This window comes from Condylura cristata, unplaced genomic scaffold (assembly GCF_000260355.1).
Source record: "Condylura cristata isolate star-nosed mole 26May11 unplaced genomic scaffold, ConCri1.0 scaffold00005, whole genome shotgun sequence".
Classification (NCBI taxonomy): domain Eukaryota; kingdom Metazoa; phylum Chordata; class Mammalia; order Eulipotyphla; family Talpidae; genus Condylura; species Condylura cristata.
The window spans coordinates 59690510-59716195 of NW_004567106.1; the positions used below are offsets into that span (position 1 = coordinate 59690510).

The 25686-nt window shown below is 39.2% G+C and overlaps 1 protein-coding gene across 1 annotated transcript in view; it reads left to right on the top strand.

Moving 5' to 3' along the window:
* The first annotated feature begins 1841 nt into the window (after nucleotides 1-1841).
* The window catches only part of NRF1 (nuclear respiratory factor 1), a 65050-nt gene continuing 41205 nt past the window's right edge, over nucleotides 1842-25686 (top strand). The window contains exons 1-4 of the mRNA XM_004677036.2: nucleotides 1842-1955; nucleotides 5448-5574; nucleotides 12924-13064; nucleotides 25459-25617. Coding sequence (XP_004677093.1) covers nucleotides 1852-1955; nucleotides 5448-5574; nucleotides 12924-13064; nucleotides 25459-25617 — 531 coding nt within the window. The 5' untranslated portion in view covers nucleotides 1842-1851. The remainder of the gene's footprint in view (nucleotides 1956-5447; nucleotides 5575-12923; nucleotides 13065-25458; nucleotides 25618-25686) is intronic.

Sequence of the window (25686 nt, forward strand, 5' to 3'; positions counted from 1 at the left end):
ACTGTATGAATATGTATCATAAGCAGCATTTAGCATTGTTTGGCATGTTTTAAATTTTATGTGAGTGTTATCAACCCTATCTTCCTATAACATGTTTACTTCATTATTTTTCTGAGATTCATGTTGATAATGTAGCTATATGTTTTCATTTTAACTCTTGCTTGGTATTCTACTCTTCTGAATATCTCCTTCTCAATGGGAGAACATTTGATTATAATTTTTTGCTTTTAAATTGCTGGTGGCCTAAGGATTAAGTCTCAGCTCAATCACCACTACAGCCTGAGTTTGACACCCAGACAGGAAGCTAACTCACATAAGGTACAGCAGGCCTCTTCAGTCTCGCTGGCTGCTCCAACTTAGCAGTGTGTTAAAGCAAATCTGCCTACTCTACTTCCCACTCTATCTCGGGTGGATCCTCTCTCACCCCCCACTACCCACAGGTCTTCTATGCAAAAAAAAAAAACTTAAAAAAAGTTGCTCTTATGTAAGATGAATAAATTATAGATGTACAGCATTGTATCTATACTTAACAACACTGAAAATTTTGTTCAGAAAGATCTCAAATAGTGTTCTTACTACAAAAAACACCAAAATGTTGGAAAGTGGGTCAGTAAGTTTTTTCTCTACCAACTTAGAATGAAAGGATTCTTCTATGTTTTTTACTTGCTTTGGGGTTCTTTAGAAAGGTTTAAGTTATATTGATAATATTAAAACAACATGTGGAGAAGGTTATCTAGATTTTTTTAGAAAATTAAATTAATTGAGCTACTTAAACAGTTAAATGTAATTTTCATCTAAATCTTTTTTTTAAATTAATTTATTTATGCATACAGAACTGGGGTACAGGCCAGAGTTGCAGGGACTGTGAAAAGATGCACCATAGTCAGCGTGGGGAGCAGGCAGATCGAAGAAGTACACTGGTGAGGGGCAGGCTGGAGAGAGGGAGAGATCAGCTGTGGCTATGCCATGTGGATCACCTTGGGGTGGGGATCGAATTTGCACGGAAGTGGCCCCTGCTGTGTTTTAACCACTTTGCCACCAGGGAGGGCAGCATCAAAATCTTTTACAGGACTTACAAATAGTAGTAGAAGTGATGGGGTTGGGGGGAGGTGAGGAGGAAAGAAGGGTGGTAATGAATGTGTCCTTGTGAGATCCAGCGGAACGCAGCATTCAGGAGTGCCTTCAGTTTTGACATTAGTTTCAGAACAAGCCAGATCAGCTGTTATTAGCATTTTCCCCTTAGAGTTTTCATATGTTTCCTGTCAGGATGCTTTCATCGACTTGACTTAAGGTCAGCATCTCCATTTTGGGATAATTCTCAGATATACAGTAAAAAATTTTCCAGTTAAAGTCATATTCTTAAGGGTATTGTTTGGGTTCCAATTATGAGTGCTTATATCTGACTTCCTTAACGTTGTATTGTCTTGGGGTGATGGAAAGAGGGGCACAGGGATGAAAATGAAATTTGAGATCTGTATTTTTGTTTTGCTGAGTTTTTTTCAATGCTGCACCTTCATATAGCACTTCTGAGAATATGGCCATCACTGATGGGCATGCTGGCAAAACGAAACAAAAACTCTGCATACATAAAATTCAGTCTGGTGAGTGGTGGGTAGGTGTAAATCATTCACTTTTTTAAAAGAGCTTCACTAAGTTTTATTGGTAAATTAAAGTATGGCTCATGTTGAACAATAGTGAAGTATATTGATACCAGGAAGAGTCTATATTTATTGTCAACATATCAGGAAAGAAATGCTACCACGTATTTCCTTTTAACCGTTTTCTGTGTTGTATGGTTGATGTGCTCTGCCTGATCTCCACACATACGTTATTATTTCAGGTCCCGTGGGAATGGCGGCTGCTGCTGCTGTGGCAACAGGCAAGAAGCGGAAACGCCCTCACGTGTTTGAGTCTAATCCGTCTATCCGGAAGAGACAGCAAACGCGTTTGCTTCGGTGAGGAATCCCTTGTTGTTGCTAGTCCTCAGCCGTTTCACTGTGGTGAAGAGTTAGAAATATGCCATTAAGTCACCAAGGACATCATCTTATGTTTCTTGATGACAAAATTAATGAAACTAAAAATGTGATTTAACAAATGTATAACATCGTGTTTATTTATTTAGAGAAAATTTATGTCTTCTATGTGCAAGGCCTTGGGAAAGTAACAGTAATTCAAGCAAATATCTTTAAGTGCTTATATTCTACTGGAGGGAAAAAGGAAGAAGAAATTAAATGGACCAAGGAAAATAGAAGGATGGAGGAACAAGTACTTGATATTTTTTAATAAGATAATCTTAGGATTTCTCTTTATAAGTCACCCTTTGAACAAGGCCCGAAGTTAAAAGGGCAGTTAGGTTGATGTCTAAAGAAAGAACATTTCACGCAGAGGGACTAGGGGCAAAGGATTCAGAAGCAGGAAGGAAAATGGTAGTCATGTTGGAGATCAGTCAGGGAGAAGAGATGGGAGTCAAAGTAGCAGCCACATCATAGGATCCTATGGTCTGATATAATCAGGCGGCTATGCCAGAAATGATTAGTGTCCTACCATCAGTGCAGCAGTAGCAGCAAAGGTGGCAAGAGATGGTTCTGGTTGTATTTCAGAAGCCAACTTAGCATGATTCGTTGATGGATTGAATGTGGGGTGTATGAGATAAAAGGAGTGAAGGGTCACTTCAAGATTTTAAGATCTGATCACTATAAGCCAGAGACATTTTATGGGGGTGAAAGGGAGAATGGGATCAGAACTGGGTGGGAACAGTGCACTGGACTGTGGTGATGGCACATGGTGAATTGGTGGTGGAAAGCCCATGGGGATGACAACTGAGATGGAAAAATGCACAAAATGAAGAATGATGTAAAAAAATTAAAAATAAATAAAAAGATCTGATTGCTGAAAGGAAGGAGATGATCCTAGAGGAGAGACAGGTATGGGAGTGAGGGTAGGGCAGAACTAAGATTTTAAATTTGGACATGTTAAATTTGTGATACCTCCATTTAACTATTAAGTACAAATACAGAATAAGCAGTTGGATGTATGAGTGTAAAATTCAAAGGAGAGATCTTGGCTGTTGATATGAGTATAGGCAGTATTTAAAACTGTGAGCCTGGAGGATACCACCTAGAGAGTGAGTGCAGGCTAAGGCCTGAAGCATTCTACCCTTTAGAGGTTAGAGAGATGAAAGGAGCACGCATAGAAGTCAGAGAACGAACAAGTGAGTTAGAAGAAAAACCAGGAAAATGGTAACAAAGCCAAGTGCAAAAATGTTTCAGAAGGAGGCTATGTGATAAGCCCTGTCAAATACTGCTTACAAGTTGAATAAGATGCAATGTGACCGTTGGACTTAGCAACAGAAGTCATGACTAAACTTGAGAAGAGTGTTTTCGAAGGGGCAGTGAAAATAAAAGAATTGGAGTGTCTTCAAGAGAGAATGGGAGCATAGGACCTAGATATAGTTAACATGAACCATTCCGTCATAGAAGGCATCAATTTCTTTTTTGATATGTGATCCTTTTGCAAAGATAGATTTTATGCCAGTGTGGTATAGGGAAGGCTTTATATTTTAACACATTGTACAATGTGCATTCACATATGATAAGAAATTTCTTCTGTAAAATCTTCTAGAAGTTTTTCCATGTAGTGTTTTAAGTACTATATTTGAATTTTCTGTTTATTGAAATGTTAAATCCGTGTGCCATTACACATGAAAAATACGTGACAAAAGCTATAAAGTACAATTTAAATTAAAACACTAGAAGACTGTCTAGAACTGAAGAGAAACCCCAAAAAGTACTTAACATTAGCTTTTAGCAAATATCCATGATGAGCATAGATGAGCACTTCACAGGCAGGAAGAACTAGAATGTATTTTTTAAGGAAATACCTGTTCTATAATGGGTAAAGATACAACATTCCATACTTTTGAGGAAAGATGAAAAGGGCCCACCCTGGTGGCACAGCTGGTTAAAGCACAGCACTCACTGCAAGCTAGCTGTGTCCACTTCAGTGCAAGTTCGATCCCTCGCTCCAGAGGTGACCCACATGGCGCAGCAGACCTCTCCTGTCTCACCTGCTGTTCCTGTCAGCAGTGTACTTAGTAGATCTGCCTGTTTTCCTCCCCACTCTGCCTCTGGTGAATCCTCTGCGCCTGTATCTCTTGCCTGCAACCCAGTTCTGTGTGCATGAATAAATCCATCTTTAAAAAAAGAGAGAGAGAAAGATGAAAAAGTGGGGGCCTCCCTGGTGGTGTAAGGGTTAAAGTCTCAGCATTATCATGCTATGGGGCATGAGTTTGATTCCCAGCCAGGGAGGTGACCCACATGGCACAGCAGACCTCACCTGTCTAACCCACTGCTCCCATCAGCAGTGTTTTCTAGTCAGTCTGCCTGTTCAGCTCCTCACTCTGTCTCTGGTGATCTTCCCAATCCCCACACCTCTGGCCTATGCTCCATTTCTTATATTCATAAATAAATGAAATAAATCTTAAAAATAAAGAAAAACTGAACTTTAGATATATTTTTTTTGCTTCATTTGAATTAACAGGACTCACTAGTCCTTTGAAAGGGTATGCTTTGTTGCAAAAATTTAGAACTTTAAATTTAGAACTTTAAAATAATCTTCCCTGATTTTAAAGGAAAAAGATACTGTTCTGGCCCTCCCTGGTGGCGCAGCGGGTTAAAGCACAGTACTAAGAAGCTTAAGCCAATTCTGCATGAGTTCGATCCCCGCCTGCCCTAGAGGAGACCACATGGCACGGCAGACCTCTCCTGACCCGCCAGCTGCTCCCCTCGGCAGTGTACTTCATCGATCTGCCTGTTGTGCTCCCCACTCTGTCTCTGGTGAATCCTCTCACCCTCTGCATCTCTGGCCTGTACCCCAGTTCCGTATGAATAAATCTTTGAAAAAAAAAAAGATATTGTTCTATTTCATATAGTGTTGATATATTTGGACAAGAACTATTTATGACATCATTTTAAAAATAGTGTAGGGGTGAGAGGTATTGTTTTCATCACAATGAAAATCTGGGAAATATGGTATTTTGGGATAAAATTATGTCAGTGAGACATAAACAAATGTGTACATCAAAGAAATTAGAAGTGGGTCATTTGAGCTCCCTTCATTAAGCATGGAACTGATGGAATGCTGTCAGGAGACATCTCAGCAGTAATCTTTATTGTCCTAAATAGCAGTAAAGTAGACCCGTTTGGTGTTGGTAAGATCAGGAGAGACCATACTCGCCATGTCAACAGTGTGTCCTGATTTTCCCTTAGATCAATGCACTTTAAGACAATATATACATTTTTATGTAGAAGAGGATATAAAACCTCATACTTAAGGTAAGAGAAAACACACCTAATTAGAGTAAATCATTTCAAATCAAAGTAAGTTTTGTGTCTGCATCACTATAATGTCTATCTTTTTACTTATTTTTGTTCTCTTCTTATTTTTAGGAAACTTCGAGCTACACTAGATGAGTATACTACAAGAGTGGGACAGCAAGCTATTGTCCTCTGTATCTCACCCTCCAAACCCAACCCTGTCTTCAAAGTGTTTGGTGCCGCACCTTTGGAGAACGTGGTGAGAGAACTGAGCCGGGTTCTAAGATAACCTTTGCTTTTTGTGGGTTCTTGTTCACGTTCTTCTGATCCATTATCTATCAACAGTACAGTGGTTATCACTGTCTCCTCTTATCCAGGAGTGAGAGTAGTTTCAGTGGTTTTCAAACTACTTTATGCAGATTAAAATAAATAGCATCATTTCTGTTTCTACAGAATGATAAGGCAAGGTATTTTGCTTTACCAAATGCAGTGGGGGGAAAATGTTGTCATGTTTGCTAAGAAACCAATGTAGGATTCTGCAAGAAATTTATGTCAGAAGCAAAAAGGTAAATAATTCCAAGAGGTAAGCTGACTGAGGCAAACCTTGGTAGCATTTGACTGATATTTGTGTTGCATGTTTAAAATTGCTGTATTTCTTCAAAGACTTGATTCAATATTGTATGCTTCAATTTTGAAATATAGCTCAGTGTTTGACTGCATAACTATTCTAGCTGACTTTATAAAAAAATAGTATTTAATTCTTGTATACTCCTATGAACTGTTATTTTCTGGCCAAATAACTTTAACTCATTAGTATAAAATGGTCTGTCCAGGTTAAGTTGTTTTTTTTTTTTTTGTTTGTTTGTTTGTTTTTAATTTTATTTAAGTACCGTGGGTACAAGTGGTTGCAAGTGTGTGGAGAAAAAGGAACTCCCAGTAACACTGTGATTGGGAATGTAGAATGGTCTAGTCCCTATGGAAAACTAGGAGGTTTCTCAAAAGCACTGAGTTCAATCCCTGGCCAGGGAGGTGACCCAATGGCATGGCAGACCTCTCCTGTCTCTCCCACTGCAGGAGAGACAGGAGAGGTCTGCCATGCCATGTGGGTCACCTCTGGGGCTGGGGATCCACTGAAGCAGATGCGGCCAGCTTGCTGTGCTGCGCAACCTGTTGTGCCTCCAAGGAAGGCCCTGTAAAAACTGTTTTTAAACTTTAATTTTTTGAGTGGTTCCCACATTGATTTTTCCTGTCTATGGCTCAGGGTCCTTATGGGTAAAGTAAGTATAATATCTACTTAGGGCTAGTAGAAATTAACTAAAGTTGATTATCATCACCTTGTATAATGTTTAGGGGGAGCTGGCATGAAGAACATAGGCAAATGGGAGATGGTAAAGTTGCTGTGCCCTGCAAATGATTCTCTTAATGGCTTATTTTCCTATCATATGCTTTATGATGTAGGAATAGGACTAGAAATATTTTGTTAAGGGACAGATGGAGAACTTACGTCTTTTCAGAAGAATCATAGGAGTTTCTGAAGGTGAAACTCTTGTCCTCCTCCCCCGAAGATACATTTCTTTCTTTGTTTTTTATAAATTTATTTTCTTAACATTGTTGTTAATATGTGTACACTATTTGATTTTTCCTCTCAGGTGTAGTCCCCCACAGTTCTTCTACCACCATAGCATCCATGAGCCATCTCCATAGTCATTTATGATCTTCCCTCCCTTTCTTTTATTCTCCCCCCCACAACCCCCATGCTTTAGGTCTGTAGTCAGTTTCAAGTTTTGTCTTTTCCTGACCCTTTGTTTGGTTTCTCTATATTCCTCCATTCAATATTTATCTTTTTCCTTTTGACTTACTAACTTAACATAATCCCTTCCAGCTCCATCCATGTTGCTGCAAATGTTTGATCTCTGAGTAGTATTCCATTGTGTATATATACCATATCTTCTCGATACATTTGTCTGTTTTGGGCATTTAGGTTGTTTCCATATCTTAGCTATTGTAAATAGTGCTGCAAATTTCTTTTTGAAATAGTGTTTTTGCGTCCTTTGAGTAGATTCCTAGTAGCAGAATCACTGAATCATATGGTAGTTCCATTTTTAGTGTTTAGGAACCTCAGCACAAGCTTTCCATAGTGTCTGAACCAGTTTGCTTTCCAACCAGTGTTGTAAGTGGGTTCCCTTATCTCCAAACCTTGCCAGCAGCAAGGTTTGTTGTTGTTTCTAAAAGTTACTGTTTAATATGGGCTATTCTCACAGGTGTGAGGTGGCATTGCACTGTGATTTTTATTTGCATTTCCCTGAAAATAAGTGATGTTAAACATTTTTTCATATGCCTGTTGGACATTCGCATCTCATCTTTGGAGAACTGTCTTTTTAGCCCATTATTTGACCGGGTTGTTTGATTTTGTTAGTTGTGTGAGCACTTTGTAGATCTTTGATGTCAGTTTCTTATCAGTTGCTTGGTGTACACATACTTTCTCCTGTTTAGTAGGATGTTTCTTTGTTTGGGTTACTCTCTTTTGTTGTACAGAGCATTTAGCATGATGTAATCCCAGCTGTTTATCTTCTTTGTTTTCCTTGCTTCTGGAGACGAGTCCTCAAAGATGTTTCTTAGGTGTATGTCATGGAGTGTTCTACCTATGTTTTCTTCAATGTATCTTATGGCTTCAGGTCTTTCTTTCAAGTCTTTTATGTATCTTGAGTTGGTTCTTGTACATAATGTGAAGTAGTAGTCTAGTTTCATTCTTTTGCATGTGATTGAACAATTTCCTCAGCACTGTTTTTTTGAAGAGGCTATACTTACCCCAGTGTATATGCTTTGCTCCTTTCCCATAGATTAGTTAGCCACATATGTGTGGTTTTCTTTCTGGACTTTCAATTTGATTTCATTGGTCTTTGTGTCTGTTTTTTGTTCTAGTAACATGCTGTTTTTATTACTATGGCTTTGTAGTATAGTCTGAGGTCTGGGATGTAATACTTCTACTTCTCCCTAAGGTTGGACTCTTTTCACATAGTCAATAATCCATGACCTTTTATGTGGGATACACTGGACATTACAAACAAGTTCTGTAGGTAACAGAAATTAGTTCTGTAGGTAACGGTCATAGAAACATGAGACAGCTTTGGGCTTATCACCAGCTTTGAAATCATCCTGCTTTTGTTTAGTTCCACTTTACTGGTAGTTAAGTAGAATAAGTCATTCACTTATTTACATATTATAGTTTTAAAAAATGGCCTCAAGTTACCTAAAAGGTGGACACATAGTTTAAAAACAGTAAAAGCCATGTTGTTTATTTACTTATTCAACAAATAACTGTAACATTACTAGATACAAAATATGTGATAAAAATTCTATCTAAATCTTTTATGGTTGAAGGCTAAAACTAAGGATGCAGAGGGCAAAGGGAAAACTTGAAATCCGAACTGAGGCTGGACAGGAAATAAGATTGAGACTAGAGATGAAGTCAGCATAACTTCATGACCAAGGGCTGTGTCCTAACTCTGGACCAGTTTGTGCTTCAGGATCAGAGGTCTGAGGGCAGCTGTAGAGCTGAAGAGCGTACTCTGCTGAAGCACATGCCTTTCTTATATACCATAAGTACAATTTATTTTTAATCTCAAGGAAGCCTATATGTTAAAAAAAGTTAAAAAATATTTTCATGGGACCTCTTACATTAAGAAAAGTGCTGAGATTACAAAAGAATTGTGGTATCTTGTCTGGTACATTTTTGCAACCTAACTAAAGGACCATTGACGTTGTGGTTATAGCAGCCAATTCTTAAATCCTCAGGAATCATATCTGTTCCCAGAACTCCAGTGACTCCTGTATCTTGGACACTATGAGTGTGTTTGTTATTTAGTCATTTCTCATATTTCAGTATGTGACATATCATATATATCAGCAAAAAATAAAAAACCTGGTCTCTGTGCTCAACCATGTCACACACTAGGTGTGTGCATATTTAGCCTGAAATTTGCAATATAAATGACACATGATGATTTGAACACTTAGGAATTTAGAAGAGAAAGCAAATTATGTCAAGAATACGTGGGAGGGTTCCTTAGAGGAAGTAGACATTGAGTTGGATCTTGAGAGATGGAAAATATATTTTGATAAGTAGAATTAAAGGTATGCATCTAGAAACTTGGTAATTGTAAAGATTCGCAAGGAGATTGACCAGTTACAGAGGGAGGAAGATGAGCTAAGTTACCATTTGGACTTCATATGAAGCACGGCATACAGGGAACTCAAACAGGGTGCTATAGAGGCCACAGTCCAGTATCCCATAGACTGGACAGGCACAGTGGCACCTGGAGGGCCTGGAAAATAGGATGATCAGAAAGGTCGAAATGCTGGAGTGAGCAACTTGTACTTCGTCCTCTAAGAAATGGCAAATTAGAGAGGTACTTTCTAGAAAAAAGGAAAATGGCAGTGAAATGGGTGAAGCGATTTGAAACTAAAAAAAAAGTTAATTTGGTTTCCAGCTAGAATGATACACACACACACTACCTGTATGATTTGGGGAAATTATGTAAGTTCATTAGGCCTCAGTTTTTTATTTTATCTACAAAATAGGAATAGTAATATTTTCCTTCTATAATTATGTCAAAATTAATTGAATAAGTATGTAATAAGACACATAGTCAGTGCTCAGTAAGTGGTATTTGGTTATAACAAGTGTTTCAGAAATTTTACTTTTTTTTTTTTAAAGATATATTTATTTATTCATACAGAACTAGGGTACAGGCTAGAGGCTCATGGTGACGAGAGGCTTCACCAGAAACAGAGTGGGGAGCAGAACAGGCAGATTGACAAAGTATACTGCTGAGGGGAGCAGTGGGCAAGGCAGGAGAGGTCTTGGACTATGTGGGTCACCCCCTTGGCCCGGGATTAAACTCATGCTGAAGCAGCTGAGGCTAGCTTCATGGTGCTATGTTTTAACTTGTTGCATCACCAGGGAGAGCCCTGTTTCAGAAATTTTAAATGGTAGCATAGTATGTAGGATGAATTAGGGGAAGAGAGAATGGTTGGCTGATGCAGCTGATTTTTGTCACTAGGTGATTTTTAAATTTGTGAAACTAGCTCATTGACATGATATTAGTTTGAAGTGTCAAGATTTAAGCTGTGGTTTCTGGAGAAAAAGGTAAAAGTTGACAAACAATTTGTTTCATGTAGCATGAAGAAAGAAAAAACACTGACAAACTGACATAATTCTTATTCACTTAGAATTTTTATTTTATAATTATTAAGATTTGTTTAATCATGCTGCTTTTGTGTATTCCAAAAAGGAGGCGTGTACATGAAATAATTTCATATCACTAAAACTTCTTCAGAGTGCAACATTTTTGAATTACTTCTCGTTTCAGAATTGTGCTTCATATAATCTTTGTGTCATCAGAAATGTGGATGGTGCCACACTGCTTTAAAAAGTGCTGTGTCATGGTGTGTGAAACAGTTTTCAAATACACCCCAGTTTCAGAGAGTTGATAAATGAGGGCACATAATCATCTCCTAAGTGACAGATGAGATGGAATTGAGGCATCTGCTGTGTAATCCTCACAGAATTACTCAACTTTACAAAGCCATGCTCTAGTCATCCCTGAAGTTGTTCTGTTATAAATTACTCTGGGGGATGCTTTACCAGCATTTCTTGCAACCCAGGATATTTTTAAGGAATTATGTAGCATGAGTACGTTTAGCAAAATGCCTGGATGTGAATGCCTAGGACTTCACTGATCTGTAAAATGACTGAAATTGCTTTAACCTATCTTGCAGTGTAATAGCAATAAGCTAATGATGTCCTATCTTTGAGTGCCAGATGTTTCCAGCACAATAAAATTCATTTTTATACCTTTATCATTTACTTTCTGTGGGCCTTTATACTAATAATGATTTAACCTAATGGTTATACTAATATAATGATTTAGATATTAAAGTTCAAAAGCCAGGACTTTGGCTTATGAGAGTCAGGTTTTCTGTAGGTTGGCAATGTATTCTACATAGGTTATAGAAACCTACGAAGCAGAAAATATAATTCTGTAAAGTTGCTATGGCAACAGTAGCTGCCTATGTTACAATAAATATAATGTCAATAATTTTTGAAATTCATTTCATTAGAAACCAGAATAAAGCTAAAGCTCTAGAATGAGGATTCAACAAGGTGCAATATTTTTTCTTTATCCCCTTCCTTGTTGACCTTTTTGGAGTAGTCTTTAACTGTGCAAGTTGTGACTACATAGTCAACATTCTTTTTACTTTTCCTCATGCTTGGAGTGGAGTGTGGGAATCCTTTTTTTTTTTTTTTTTTAAGATTATTCAGAATGGGGGTACAGGCCATAGGTACAGGGATGGTGAGAGGAGTCACCAGAAAGAGTGGGGAGCAGAACAGGCAGTGTGATGAAGTACACTGCTGAGGGGAGCAGCAAGAAGACAGGAGAGGTCTGCTGCACCATGGGGGTCACCGCCCTGGCAGGGATCAATCTTGTGCTGAAGTGGCTGCATAATATTTTGCTTTAACCCTTTGTACCACCAGGGAGGGCTAGGAATCTTTCTTTTTTAATCCTCATAATGAGATGTACTTATTAGGAACTATGTCCTGATTGAGAGTCCAGTCCACTTAACAGAATCTCTAGAATTCAAATATTATAACTTCTGGGCAAACCTATTTTCCGTAGGATAAGGGCTTGAACTGTAGAAACAAATTAACTTCCTGTCCTGTTTTGTCACATCAACATAACTCCATTGCTTTCTGCTATTCTCAGAGGTGTACTCATCTCCCTGGTGTATTCTTCAAGTATTGAATAAACCCATTATTGGAGGATGCAGGATTCAGTGTCTGTCTGCCATTTCTGCTCATCATAATAGAATGTGTGCATGCGCAAGTGTGCTGTTCTTAACTTCTTTGTGAGACCTTCCACTGGTAGAGGAAGGGAGTTAGAACAATACCTGGTACAAAGCTGGGCTTGACAGAGCTGTGACGGTGTCATGGGTTTGAAGTTTATCAGAGAAGCAGAATGGAGGAGACGTGTCACTTAGGTCTCGCTCTGGCTCTGGGCCCTACGAACAGTGACAGCAAGCTACACTGGAAACTTTGTTTTTGTCTCAGATGCACACTGTCTGTTTGGGTGCCTGACTTTGCAGGAAAGTAGCAGCCATTTCAAAGTTGCTTAAAGTTTTAAGGACAGAGAACCTGCTGCCCCTTGAAATGGTTTGTCAATTAACTGCCACAACTAGGTGTATATCAAACAGCCTAGGAAATACAGCATAATGAATGTCTTCACTGTTGAATCTGAACAGGAGGTGAGGCCAGCCTTGTCTGAGAAAACACAATTTTAACAATGAAAGGAGTGTTTCTGTAGAACTTTTTAATACTGATTTCTTTCTACTGATGTTACTTGTAATTTCATCATCTTTCCATTTAGTTCTGTACAGTGTGATGTCTTTAGGGCCAGCGGGTATTTTTATCTGCTAGCGCTCGAATTGTTTGCTCTTAGGGCTCTGCATTGACTGAGGGCGTCCAGCCCCACCTGCTCTCTGGTTGCTTGGCACTAACCCTCCCTGGTTGTTGGGCATCTTGTTTACTTCTCCCTTAATTCCCTGCAGGTGCGTAAGTACAAGAGCATGATCCTGGAAGACCTGGAGTCGGCCCTGGCAGAACACGCCCCTGTGCCACAAGAGGTTAACTCAGAGCTACCGCCTCTCACCATCGATGGAATTCCAGTCTCTGTGGACAAAATGACCCAGGTAAGGGGCGGGAAGTTAGGAGGAGATGCAAAGTCAAGTGGCACAGGTACAAGCAGGCCTCAGCTCACTTTTCTTAGTTTTGTTCTCAGTGACACACCGGAGTGAGACACAGGCTGGAGTCTGAGAGTGAAACTGTAGCAGCCCTGGAAAAAGAAATGTAGTGCTGAGAGAATGCTTCCACTGAGGGTGTGGGTGTGGGCTCCACTCTCTGTGGGTAGGATCTTCCTTTAATTCAGGCCGTTAGGTTACATAAGAAGCTTTTAGTTTAGAGTTGATTTGGGCAGGAGACTGTCACGACTTTGATGGATCACAATCAGGGGGGCACGCTTTCAGTCTCCTCTAGGCTAGCCGATCCTCTTTCCATGTAAGATCTGAGTGGCATCATACTATTGCCAAGTGAGACTCCTCAGGGAACAGGAATGTTAGACTCGGGATATCCTCCTGAGTCATTGCTTCCTTCCTCTCCTTTAAGAAGGGAAGCAAAAATGAACAAGATCTGTCAAGTCAGCATACTGCAGAAATTTTGCTGAGCTGTCCCTTTTATATTTGTGAGCTTTAAGGTATTAACTTGATCAAGATCAAATGCCTTTCTCTTTATAACATTTTCCCACCTTATTTCTTATTAATATATTTCTATCTTGCTACATTTGTTACTCCATCTATGAATTTTCTTTCCCTTTTTTTATTCACTTTTCAAGGAACAGTTAACCTGGTTGATTATTTCTTCTTTCTTAAAACATTTCTTTCCATTTCCTTGACTTTAAACTCTCCTAAATAACCTCCAGCTACAGAGGGTCCTCCCTCCCAGCTCTTTTGCCAACTCCCTTTCTTCTCCTTATCCAGTCAATATTGCCATGTCCTGGACTTCAGCCCTGTTTCTCTCCCAGGATCTCATCCTGTTCACATGCAGCCTGTGTTACTGCTGCATGTGCAGTACTTTACCTGCCAGTCGCAGACTCCCTGCTTGCCCTCTCTGCTCCGTGTCTGCTCCCATCCCCTCATATTACCATCTGTCCGCTTGCTGAGGTCCCAGATAGGAGTCGACTTTGGTTTCCCTGTTTTGCTCTCACTCCTCAACCAACTGGATCGATTTCAGTGTAAGTCATGATAGTTCACCTCTGAAGTATACCTGAATCTGACCAAGTTCGGTTCCCACCACCACCCCAACCCAGCCTTTAGTCTCTCTCCTGCAGACTATTCCAGTTGACCTGTTGTATTGATCTCCCTATAGTCTTTCTTGTTCTGCTGCAGTTCATACTCCCCATAGCCACCAAAGGTTTTTGAAAACTTAAATCAGGTGATACTTCACTTCAGCCTGACCTTTAATCCTTTAATGACTTCCCATTCTTAGTAGAACCAAATTCAGACTGCCGTGGCCTCTGAGGCTCTACATCATCTAGTCATGTCCATCCTCATTGCCCACTCTCCACAGGGACAGTGCTGCAGCCACACAGGCCACCTTTCTTTTAATCACATGTCATTTCTGCTATTCCTCTGCCTGAAACATTGTTCAGGAAGACCACTGCATGGAGTGGCCTCATCTTATTCAAAGTCTAGTTAAGACATCACTTCCAGAAGCAAGTCTTTCTTGATTATCCCACCTCAAATCCAACCAGTGCCTCATATAGCCCTTGTTTTAATGCTTCTGTAAGCCATTAAATTGTTAAACCCAAAATTACATGACGAATATTTGTATTTGTTTGTGGTCTTTCTAGGCAGAATTTGAGAGGCTTAGTTTCTACTTTTCATCACTGTCTATTACAGATGCCCAGAGCCTAAAATACTAGCTGTCATCTAAATAATACTCAGGCATTATTTGGTCAGTAAATGACCTAAGGGTCAAAGCAAACATAAATGTAGCTAGCGGGTAGCTAGACCGAAAGTCTCCTGAGTGGGCGTCCACGGCAGAGATGGAGGCTGCTGTGCGGGGCTGCCACTTCGCTGCCTCACCCAAGTCTGTGGCATTTTACAACGATAAAGCTAGCTTGTGATCTGGTTGTTGGATTCTTTCTGTGAACACTTGAAGGATCTCTAAGTAATAGTTCAAAAAATAAAGCGTTCACTTAACTTTTTTCCTATCATTTTATCCTGATGAAAGCACATCAAGTGGTTTTTGATTTTTTTTTTCTTACTAACTGTTGTAAAGAGCTTACTCAGTGTCTCAGGGTGTAAAGTACATCTGCAGCTGGCTAGAGTCTGGTTTAGAATACGGTGTCAGGTACACTTCGCTTCTGGGTGGCCGCAGCATGTTGTCACGTTTGTTTTTAGGTTGAAAGGTGAGGTTAGGATTCTATTAAAGCATCGTGGATACTGAGTTGGTGGATGGCCGTCGAACTCGGAGCAAGCCACTTACCGTTTGGGAGGCAGACTGTTCGGGCCTGTGGCTCTCCGCTTTCGTGACACCCGTGCCCACAGAGCTTGACGCCTGCTGGCGCCGAGGGGAGGGGGCACCGGGCCGTGGCTCAGCCTCAGGCGTTGTTTCAAGGTCCGCGTCTCCTCTCCCCTCTCTATGTCGCCTGCTCACCACAGGGAATGACTAAAACTACAAACAAAAGCGTGGTGAGGAAGAGTGAGCAGCATGATAAAAATCAGCTCCCGGCTGAATGAGTATTTGGATCCTAGGTTTTTCTACCTTCAGTCATTCAGAAGAAAATGTTTTGTTTTGTTCCTCCCATTACTTATGTAAATCAGATATTTTTGTTTCCCTTTATTGATCCTAAAGGGATCTTTACTAATGGTTGTGAAAGCAGGATTTTATTTCAGACCAAACCCTAAATAGGCCAGGAGTGGGAGGGCAGCACTGTGATACACTAGGGCTAGCAATGTGCATGGACAGCTGTTTCAGAGAGCAAACGAGGCGCCCATCAGAATTTAAAATTGCATGTTATGCCCTCCAGGTGAGCAAAGGTGTTCACTGTACAAGAGAAATATCTGGGAACAATGTGATTAACTAGATCACAGGAGTGTGGTGTTTAGAATATGCCTGGGGAGAAGAGCAGTGTTGGCACAGAAGAGAGCAGAAGTTTGCTACTTAGTAAAATATTAGACATAAAGGATAATGATTTGCTCCTACAGCAATGAAATCATACTTTGTGGTATATTAAGTTAAAAAACTGGTTATAAAATAGCATTTCTCATAATCTCACTGAGGTACTTAGGTCTTTATTTTTTGTTTCTTTTGGAGGACTAGATTTTCTTTTACTTTAGGAAAAACAAATTGAGTTCATCAATCTCATTTGCCTAAAGCATGCACATAAAATTTGCTTTTGCCTAAATGTGTACATGTGTAAAACCTTGGAAAAATTATATACATCACAACTTTGAGTGATGGTATGTGGTAGCATTATAGGTGGTTTTCATTTTCTTTGCCTAGTAAAGCATGAATTACTTTTATAACCATAGAAACACAGAAAACTAATTTCATATTAAACTTAAAATTTTTTCATATTAAACTTAAATTTTTTTTTAACTTACAATGTTTTTTTTTTTTTTTTTTTTTTTTTAAAGATTTATTTATTCATACAGAACTGGGGTACAGGCCAGAGGCTCAGGGGCGGCGAGAGGCTTCACCAGAGACAGAGTGGGGAGCAGAACAGGCAGATCGACGAAGTACACTGCTGAGGGGAGCAGCGGGCGGGTCAGGAGAGGTCTGGCCCGCCATGTGGTCTCCTCCGGGGCAGGCGGAAGGCGGGAATCGAACTCATACGGAAGTGGCCTCAGATTCTCAGTGCTGTGCTTTAACCCGCTGCGCCACCAGGGAGGGCCCATAACTTACAATGTTTTAATGCAACTCGATGTTTCTGCTTTGTCAGAAAATTACTTTTCTTTATGTTTGGGTAAAGATATCAGCAATTTTTTTCTCCTGTTTTTATTACATAGCTACTATATGTTGGAAGAAGGCACACTAATTTTTTTTAGGGGTATTTCATTTAATCTTTACCCTCCAGAGAGAGAGAAAGAGACAAAGACAGATAGAGAATGAGAGTGAATGTGGTGTGTACAGTCCTGTTTTATAGGTAAGGAAGCACAAAGCTCAAGTATAACTTACTTTGACATGAGTTGAAGATTTCAGACCATATGGGTAATTCATAACTTCCTTTAATTGATAAAACTCCAGAATTGTACACGAGCACTATGGTAGACATGGACTTGGCTTGGTGAGACAGCTCTGTTATCATGTCCTCTGCACTGGTACTACGGAGATCACTAATGTTTATACTGAAGCCCTAACTTACAGGCATAATTCTACATTCAGTTCTAGGGGGAGGCCTGAGTTGTCCAAAAGGAGTAAGTTATTTTCAATATTAGTCTGATGTTATGTGTTCTGTGTTTTTAATAAGTTAACAAGGTTTATTAGAATCAAATCTACTACATTTTAGCTCTGGTTCTTTGTTTCTTCTGAGAGTGAGAAGTGCTTGCCCTCCTACCTTATTGAATCAGAGGAAATAAAAATGAGGTATTGTATGGGAAGATGCTTTAAAAACTAAAGTATTCAACTAGGTATTACGCACACTCATATATGCCGTGTTTATTAACTTGAATAATCTCAGCATACCACTTCTCACTCATTTTTTCACTTAGAGAAAATTAATAAACCTAGAATTTTTATTTCACTGAGCAATGAAATGGGACAGTACAGGTGATAATGTATTGAAAAGTTGAGCTAGAAAATAGGAGAAGCAGTTCATGAAGCAAGCTTGAGAGAGAACTTAGGCTTGGGTCCATATTACCAGTGCTCTGTTCTTTCTCCCATAAAACTATATTATGGCCCTCCCTGATGGCACAGCAGGTTAAAGCACAGCACTCAGAAGCTAAAGCCACTTCAACATGAGTTTAATCCTGGCCCCAGAGGTGACGCACATGGCATGGCAGACCTCTCCTGACCCGCCCGCTGCTCCCCTCAGCAGTGTACTTCATTGATCTGCCTGTTCTGCTCCCTACTCTGTCTCTGGTGAAGCCTCTCATTGCCCCTGCACCTCTGGCCTGTACCCCAGTTCTGTATGCACAAATAAATTAAAAAAAAAAAAAAGCTGTATTACATCATCACTCAGGTTGAGTCTTTCAGCCAATCTAAAAATAAACACTTACGGTTTTAAAAGGATTCCCTGGCTTGCTTTAACCATTATCAAAATTGTCTCCCACATAGATTGAAGTTATATATAACAGAGTATTCTAAATTCTGTGTGATCTAAATATCCTGTTCTTTTAGGCAGCAGCTCTGTAGTTTTGTGTCATTATATTTTATTTGTCTTGGGTTTTGGTGAAAGAGTAATTCTGTATTTGTGAATAGAATGTTTTACCTGAAAAACATCTCTTTTTGCTGTTAGATGTATATCTTGATCCTGATAAAGTCCTTGTTGTGGGTAGTTAAAAATACATAGCTCTGTAGCATTTTTAAATTATATTTTTACATTATTCTTCATTTTGTACATCTTTTTCATCTCAGTTGTATTTCCGTGGATTTCCCACCACCACTTCACCCATGAGTTATCACCATAGTCCCATGTGCTGGGGACTACCCCTGTTTTGATCTTGTTCCCCTCGCCTTCCCCAAGCTCTCAAGTATTTTTAGTGCTATATAACCAAAACTAAAATTTCTAGGTACCAGTAAGAGTAGTGACTAGTATTTATTCAGTATCTGTCTGACATGTTGCGTAAGAATTGAGTTAAGAAACAAGATGAAATAAAGCCTAGCAGAAGAAACTTGTAGATTCTGCAGCCCAGGAGTTCAGTTACAAGGAAATGATCAAGTCAGTCTTTTTCAGAGATTTTGAAAGGCAGAATAACCAAATTTTCTAGAATTCTTCACACTGGAGATCAGAGAATGGTCCATAGTAGTGCTTCTCAAACTTCAGTGTGATAGGAGTTAGTTACCTGAGAGTCTTAGTTTAAATGCATGTTGTAAATCAGTAGGTCTGGAGTGGGACTGTGAAGATTTTGCCTTCTAGCAAGCCCCCAAGTGACTGCAGAGTTGCTAATTCTCAGACTACATTTTGAGTTCAAGGAATTACTTTTTTTTTTTTGAAGAGTTTTTAACAATAATAATGATTTTGCTAGTGGAAAATCAATTCTTCAGCATACAGCACTCAAGTCTATAAGATTCCCTTATTCTTGGATGTTCAAGTCTTTTTGGGATTTGTGCTAGAAGAGATTGAGGCATAGGTTATAATTACAGAAATATCTGTGGAAAGACCCGTCCAGTATTACTGATGAAAACCACTCCTCCTTGTCTTCCCTCTCCACCTGGTAAACTTACTGTACTCCTCTCACTCACACTGGGACACTCTTTGTTGCCTTAATATTCCCTTGGAGTGATGATGCAACAGGGTAGTAATTTTCACCAGTTTTCAGGGAAATCTTTAGAAACATTTAGCACAGCAATAGCTTCATTAGGAAGAAGTTATTCTCAGGTCTTGGCATTTTTTACTTAGAAAATACTGTCATTTTAGTTTTTATGAGCAGTATTTTGACAAAGCAAGAGTCTGACTTCTCCCCTGACACAGTAAAATGAACCAGACACAGTGGACAAATAACTGTGGGACTCCACTTATATGCGGTACCCAGAGTGGGCAAATGCATAGAAACAAAGTACAGCATGTGAAATGGAGGTCACCAGGACTGGGGGGTACACATGGGGAGTCACTGTTTAATGGGTCAGAGTTTCTGTTTGGGATGATCATGAATGGACTCTGGAAGTAGTGGTGGTGGTTGTACAGCATTGTGAGTGTACATAATGACAATGTATTCTGTATATTAAAATAGTAATTAAAATAGCACATTTTATTTTACTGTATGATAAAATAGTGAATTTTTATTTTAGGTCAGTGGTCCTCAAACATGGTTGCACATTTAAAATCCTAGTGTTCAGGCCACAGTCTAGACCAATTAAAGCAGAATCTTGGGTGGTGAGATCCAGGTATCTGTAATGTTTAAATTCCCCAGGTGATTCCAGTGTGCAGTCAACTTTGAGAAATCACTGTTGTAGCTAACAATTCCACATTGCTTTCCTTACTGGAGTATCAGAATCTGTATACAATGTAAGCTTTTCTTGCTGTCTAAAACTGGACAAATTTTATGTTTATGGCACTATTCACACTTTGTAAATATTAGCCAGGAGGAAATTAAGAGAATGTAATGGTAACAGAAACAGTGGATATCACCTTAAATAGAACATAGCATATTTTGAGTGAAAAAATAAGGTTCTCTTCAGGAATTCCAAGAGAAAGGGTAGGTATATAAATTCCACATTCAGGATAAAAATAGATTAGAGAAAAATATTTCCAAATATAACAAAGAATTAATACTTAGCATGAAATTTCCTTCAATTAATAAGAAAAAGATAATTAGAAAAATAGACAAAGCATTATAAAGTTCACCAAAAAAACTGTAAACACGAACACCTGATTAGTGAGGGAAATTAAAATAAGCCATTTCTCTCCCATCAAATGAGCCAAAATAAGAAAGCTTAGTAATAACAGGAAAATTGTAGGGGAGGGTAAGGGGGGAGGAAAAAGATACTGCCATGCACAGCGCTGTTGGTGGGAATGGGATTGGCAGAATCTTTTGGCAGTATATTTTAAAATGTTAAGTGCTTATAAACTGTAGCCAGCAATTCCAATTTTCTGCTAGACAAATATTTACATGTATGCACAAAAATGTATGTCCAAGCAGAACAACTAAGCAGCCTAAATGTTCATTAATAGCAGAATGAATGACTAAATAAAATGGAAAGCCTATACCGTGGATTTTTTTATATAAAAATGAGATGATTCTGGTTGTCTTACCATGAGAAAATCTCTAACAAAATGCTCAGTGACTCAAATAATTTGTACTAAAATATGTAAATATGATACCACTTGTGTTTTTAAAAGTCAGGTAAAATGATTTTTTTCAGTGTATGATTATGTAAATGCGTATACTTTGGTTTGTGGGGAAGGATGTTCATCACACTAATACTTCTGGGTAAGTGTCTGGATTGGGGGAAAGGTGAATTGAAAAGAGGAATCTGATACTTAAATTTTGTACAAGAATGTAGCACTGGGATAAGTCTGTTATCCCAGTGAGACTCCTGCAAAGAAAAAGATAGGATTTTAAGGGCATATTAGTTAATTAGTGAGGAGACAGTTTGATGGCTGGCTGGGGTAAGAAGATGGAGAAGCAGAAGTGTTGACTTGAGAAAGGAGTGTGACATGGTTTCAGAATAATTTTCTTCATTAGCTGAACCTCCAGTTCAGTAATTCCAAAGCTCTACTTATTTTTCCTTCCAAACTTGTTCTTATGGTTTATGGGAAAATGAGATGACGAGAAGCCAGCAATTCTGTTGGCTCTACTAAGAGAACAGGATGCAGGGTTGGTGTTTCTAATGAGAAGGCCACCTCATTAGCTCTGTGAACCTAGGTCAGTGGTGCAAATAGTGAGCAAAAAAATGATTTGAGCACGATAGTGAACAAAGAATCGATTTTGAGTACATTGTGAACAAAATGATAGTACTGCTTTTGTTCTCTAATGCTCTTTGAATATACACTCGAATGTAATTGGGCCTATCAATGTGGAACTTCATAATTTTAAATTAATGAAGCCATAGTCTGAACATTGTCTAGGTTCTACCCCTGCCATATTCTTGTTTTCCTGTAGGCTATCAAAAATATCCTTTTTCAATATATTTTGATTTCACCTACCTTCTCTTTAAATTCATTATGTCTTCTCTGACCTTTTCATTGGGGGTGGAGTTGACAAGAATTTGGGTTGGAAAGATATTTCCTTGGTAATTAAAATTAGACTGAGGTAGGAATCTTCAAAATTCCTAGACTGGGGCCATGCAGGGCAAAGAGAGAAAGAAAGAAGAGCTAGGTCTTTGGGAATATATAAGTATAACACAATGTTGGACAGTAAAGACAACCAAATTGACAAGTAGAAAATATCTGACAAGTAGAAACAAGTAAGAATTGTTTCCCCTTTTTGGCTGGATTAAACTTTTTAGAGTTTTTGAAAACCATTTCTAGATACTGCATACCTGTGCTTTGACTGCCACTGGCATTAATTTGATACCTCTTTCCTAAGCTGAGTCTGCCTAGAAAGAAGTGGCATTTTCTACCCTTTGCTGGTTTGGGCTGGGCTCAGTGACCGAGCTAGGCAACTTTACGTCCATCTGGAGTGCTAAATCAGAAGGGGAGGCTCGGGAAGCTGGTTGCAGCCCAATTAAAGAACAGCCTGAGAGGGCAGGCTTTACCTTTGCTGATCCTGTTGATTGTCTCCCCTGCGGATTAAAGAGCAACCTTCCTTAACAAGCACATTGAGTAGCTTGGGTTTCCAAAACTCTCCAGGACCAGTAATTAATCCAGCTGGTAATGAGAGCGCAGTGCTGAATTCTGGAAAGGAGTCATTTAACTCTTTTTATACTGGACAGCTAATTTTCCCTGAGTAAGAGTCCCTTCAGCCATAATACTGTATTTTTTGGACAGTATAAAAATAGTCTAGTGAAAAATTGCCCTTTTCCAGTGAAGTCAGATTGTCACTATGCCCAGTGTGACCACTGGCTTAGATGTGGTGGTAAGTTTTGTACCGTTGATAATTTGCCCTTTGAAGAGCCAAGATTTGTCGCTGTTGGACTTGGACACAAGCAGTTAATTCACTTTAGTTCTATTTTTAATTCAGTGAAGGCTTTTGTTTGTGAAGTAGCCTTTTCTTTGCTCTTTGTTTCTTCTGCCTTCCATATTAATTAGCCTCTACTATCTTCCTGTAACTTTGAAACTTTGCCCAAGATTTCTAGTGCATAAAACATCTTTGAAGTTTTCCTTGTTCTCTCCTTCCTTTAATTATGATTATATTTGAGTTTCATTTTCTGATCATTTCACTACTTAATCTGCTTGTGTACTTGCTCGCAAAGATTCACAGCAGTATAAATCACCTAAACTACTTTTATACTGGGACCAGTTGGTTACAGCTTGATACCTCAATGCAAGAATAAGCCTAAGTGATCATTTTGGTTTGTTCCTCATGCTAGCATTCTTTATCGCTCATCCTCAGCCAGGTTTATAGGTACATATAAACTCATTCTTCTGCCTCTTGCCTTTTTTTACTATGCCCACCTTGAAAAACTAAGGGTTCATGTCTTTGTGTACATTGCAGTATGTTTAACATTAGAAAACCATTTCAGAAAGTTCGCTTTCTTTGAATTTGAAAAGATCGTTAATGATTGAAGAAATAATAATAAAACTGCTATTAACTCAGTGCAACTATGTGTATGCCTGCTGTCTCTGATTGACTCAATTGACTAGAGAAGAAGACATAGATACCACAAACATTTAAAAGGAGAAGGAATTGAATTTGAATTAATCGCTAGGTAGGTTATGAAGGAAAAGGTTATGTGGTAAAGTTGACTTAGGTTTTGAGTGTTGGTGTCTGGGGGAAGGAGATATAGTTCTGCTGGTAAAGGTTTTGCTTGGGGTGGGATGGGGGTGGGGGCTGATATGAGACTGATGTTGTGTCTGTATTTCAAGTAACCAGTACATTCCTTAATATGCACTGGGAAACTGATGTAAGAGAACCGAAGCAAGAAAGGATGAAAGGTATCCACAGTCAAGTGCCAAGGAGGCCCAGAACTGAGGAGTCTAGGAAACTGATAGTGCAAATAGGTGGGGTTCAGAAGCTGAAAAAGCCATCAGAGTCAGAGAACACATGGAGTCCCAGGTGGAATTTGAACAGATTGTCAAGTGTTCTGGGCAGTGAATTCTTTCTAGACAGACTTTGTTAATTTAGAAGTTTAGTTTTCTTTCTTCATGTTCTTCAAATTCCAGTAGTATAAAGAGCTCTCCTTTTGAAGACTCTTACGGGGTTAAAGGAAAGGGGATCCTAACAAAAATCTCTGGTATTGGCTTATTTAGTTTATCTGAGAAAGCCACTTTAACGTGAGTATGTGTGTGTGCTGTATAAAGAAACATATATATTATTTGTCTTTTCCTTCTCTTTATCTAAAGCTGGGAAAAGACACTCCTAAGAAGCCAGGATAGAGGGGAAAATGACTTTGAGATGCACTTTCTTAAAATAACTGAAGAAGTGACCTCATGAGCAACTGATGGCCTGGGTTTGCAAATGGATACATTTCTGTTAGCAGAGCCAAATATATACAGAGTGTATTATATCATATCCTGGAGGCAGGGGACTGTCTGGAAGAGGAGGACTTAGAAAAAGGTGGAATGGCAGGCTCTGCAGAAGAATTAACCATGTAGATACTGTCACTCGGAACTTGCTTTACACATTTAATTTGTATCTTCTGGTAATGTAGTATTTAAATAAAAACACCTGCTATTTATTTAGAATCTTTGATATAAAAGTATTGCTGCACTCATTTTCTTAATATTTGATATTCCCACTCCCTTCTCGTTTTCTGTTTTACAGCTATAAACCCCTGTCCTTGAGTCTAACTCCTTGCTAAAACTCTCCACTCTGGTCTGAGGCTCCCCAGGCCGTGTGGGCGCTACTTATCTCAGGTGTGCTGTGGCCATCAGGTTACAAGGGAAGCATCAGGCCTGAGAGGATTTAGAAGACCTTAACTTGATAAACAGCCTCTCTTGCCAGAAATCTTTGTCAGCAATTAAGAATATTAACAAAGTAGGGCCCCCCTCCCTCTGTATTTATGCAGCATGGTTACTGTGGCAGTAGATAAAGAATGGCAGTTGGCTAGATGGTTTTAAACCTGTTCACTCTGGATTTGATTTTTTAAAATAAATCTGAAGTCCATAATGGGTTTAAGACCACACACGTCACTATATCTATATGCTGGACTCAGACATTGGCCTGGCTTACTTGTAACTGTAAGAGTTGTGAACCTATTTTTTCTTTTTATTAAGCTAAAAGCCTATTTAATTTCACATATTTTATAACCAGCCACTTTGCTGCATTCTCTTATTAATAGTAGGTTTTCATTTGCTTCTTTGGGGTTTTCCAGATACACAGTCATCTCATCTACAAATAATGATGACTGCACCTCACCCCCTTATTTCTCTCTTGTCTCACTGCCTGGTCACTACCTCCAGAACAGTGTTGAAAAACATTGGTTTTATTTGGCACTTTAATGCTGTGGAACTGCAAAAGGGAACTAATCTAGACTATCAGTAGTGTCTTGGAAAGCAGAAATCAGACTTGGGGACAGAGGTTCTTGATCTTGCAGGAACATGTTAATGAAATGAAGCTTCGGGTCTACTTTACTAACATAATTCTCAATCCCCCATGGAGCTGTAGTGACCTAGGGAAATTATGGGTTCTCACCATCACATTTTGAACTCTCAAGAGCCCTCCAAGAAGGTTCTCTGTTTCATAGTCTTCAAATTTGGTGATTCATCCCAAAATATAGATGCATCCCATGGCTGCTGATGACCACTCTCTTCTCTTCCAGGCTCAGCTTCGGGCATTTATTCCAGAGATGCTCAAGTACTCCACAGGTCGAGGAAAACCAGGCTGGGGCAAAGAGAGCTGTAAGCCCATCTGGTGGCCTGAAGATATCCCCTGGGCCAATGTCCGGAGTGATGTCCGCACAGAGGAGCAAAAGCAGAGGGTGAGGATTTCTCTGGCCTCTCTTTGCTTCACCTCAGTTTTTGTTGTTTCCAGTTCTTTTGCTAAAACA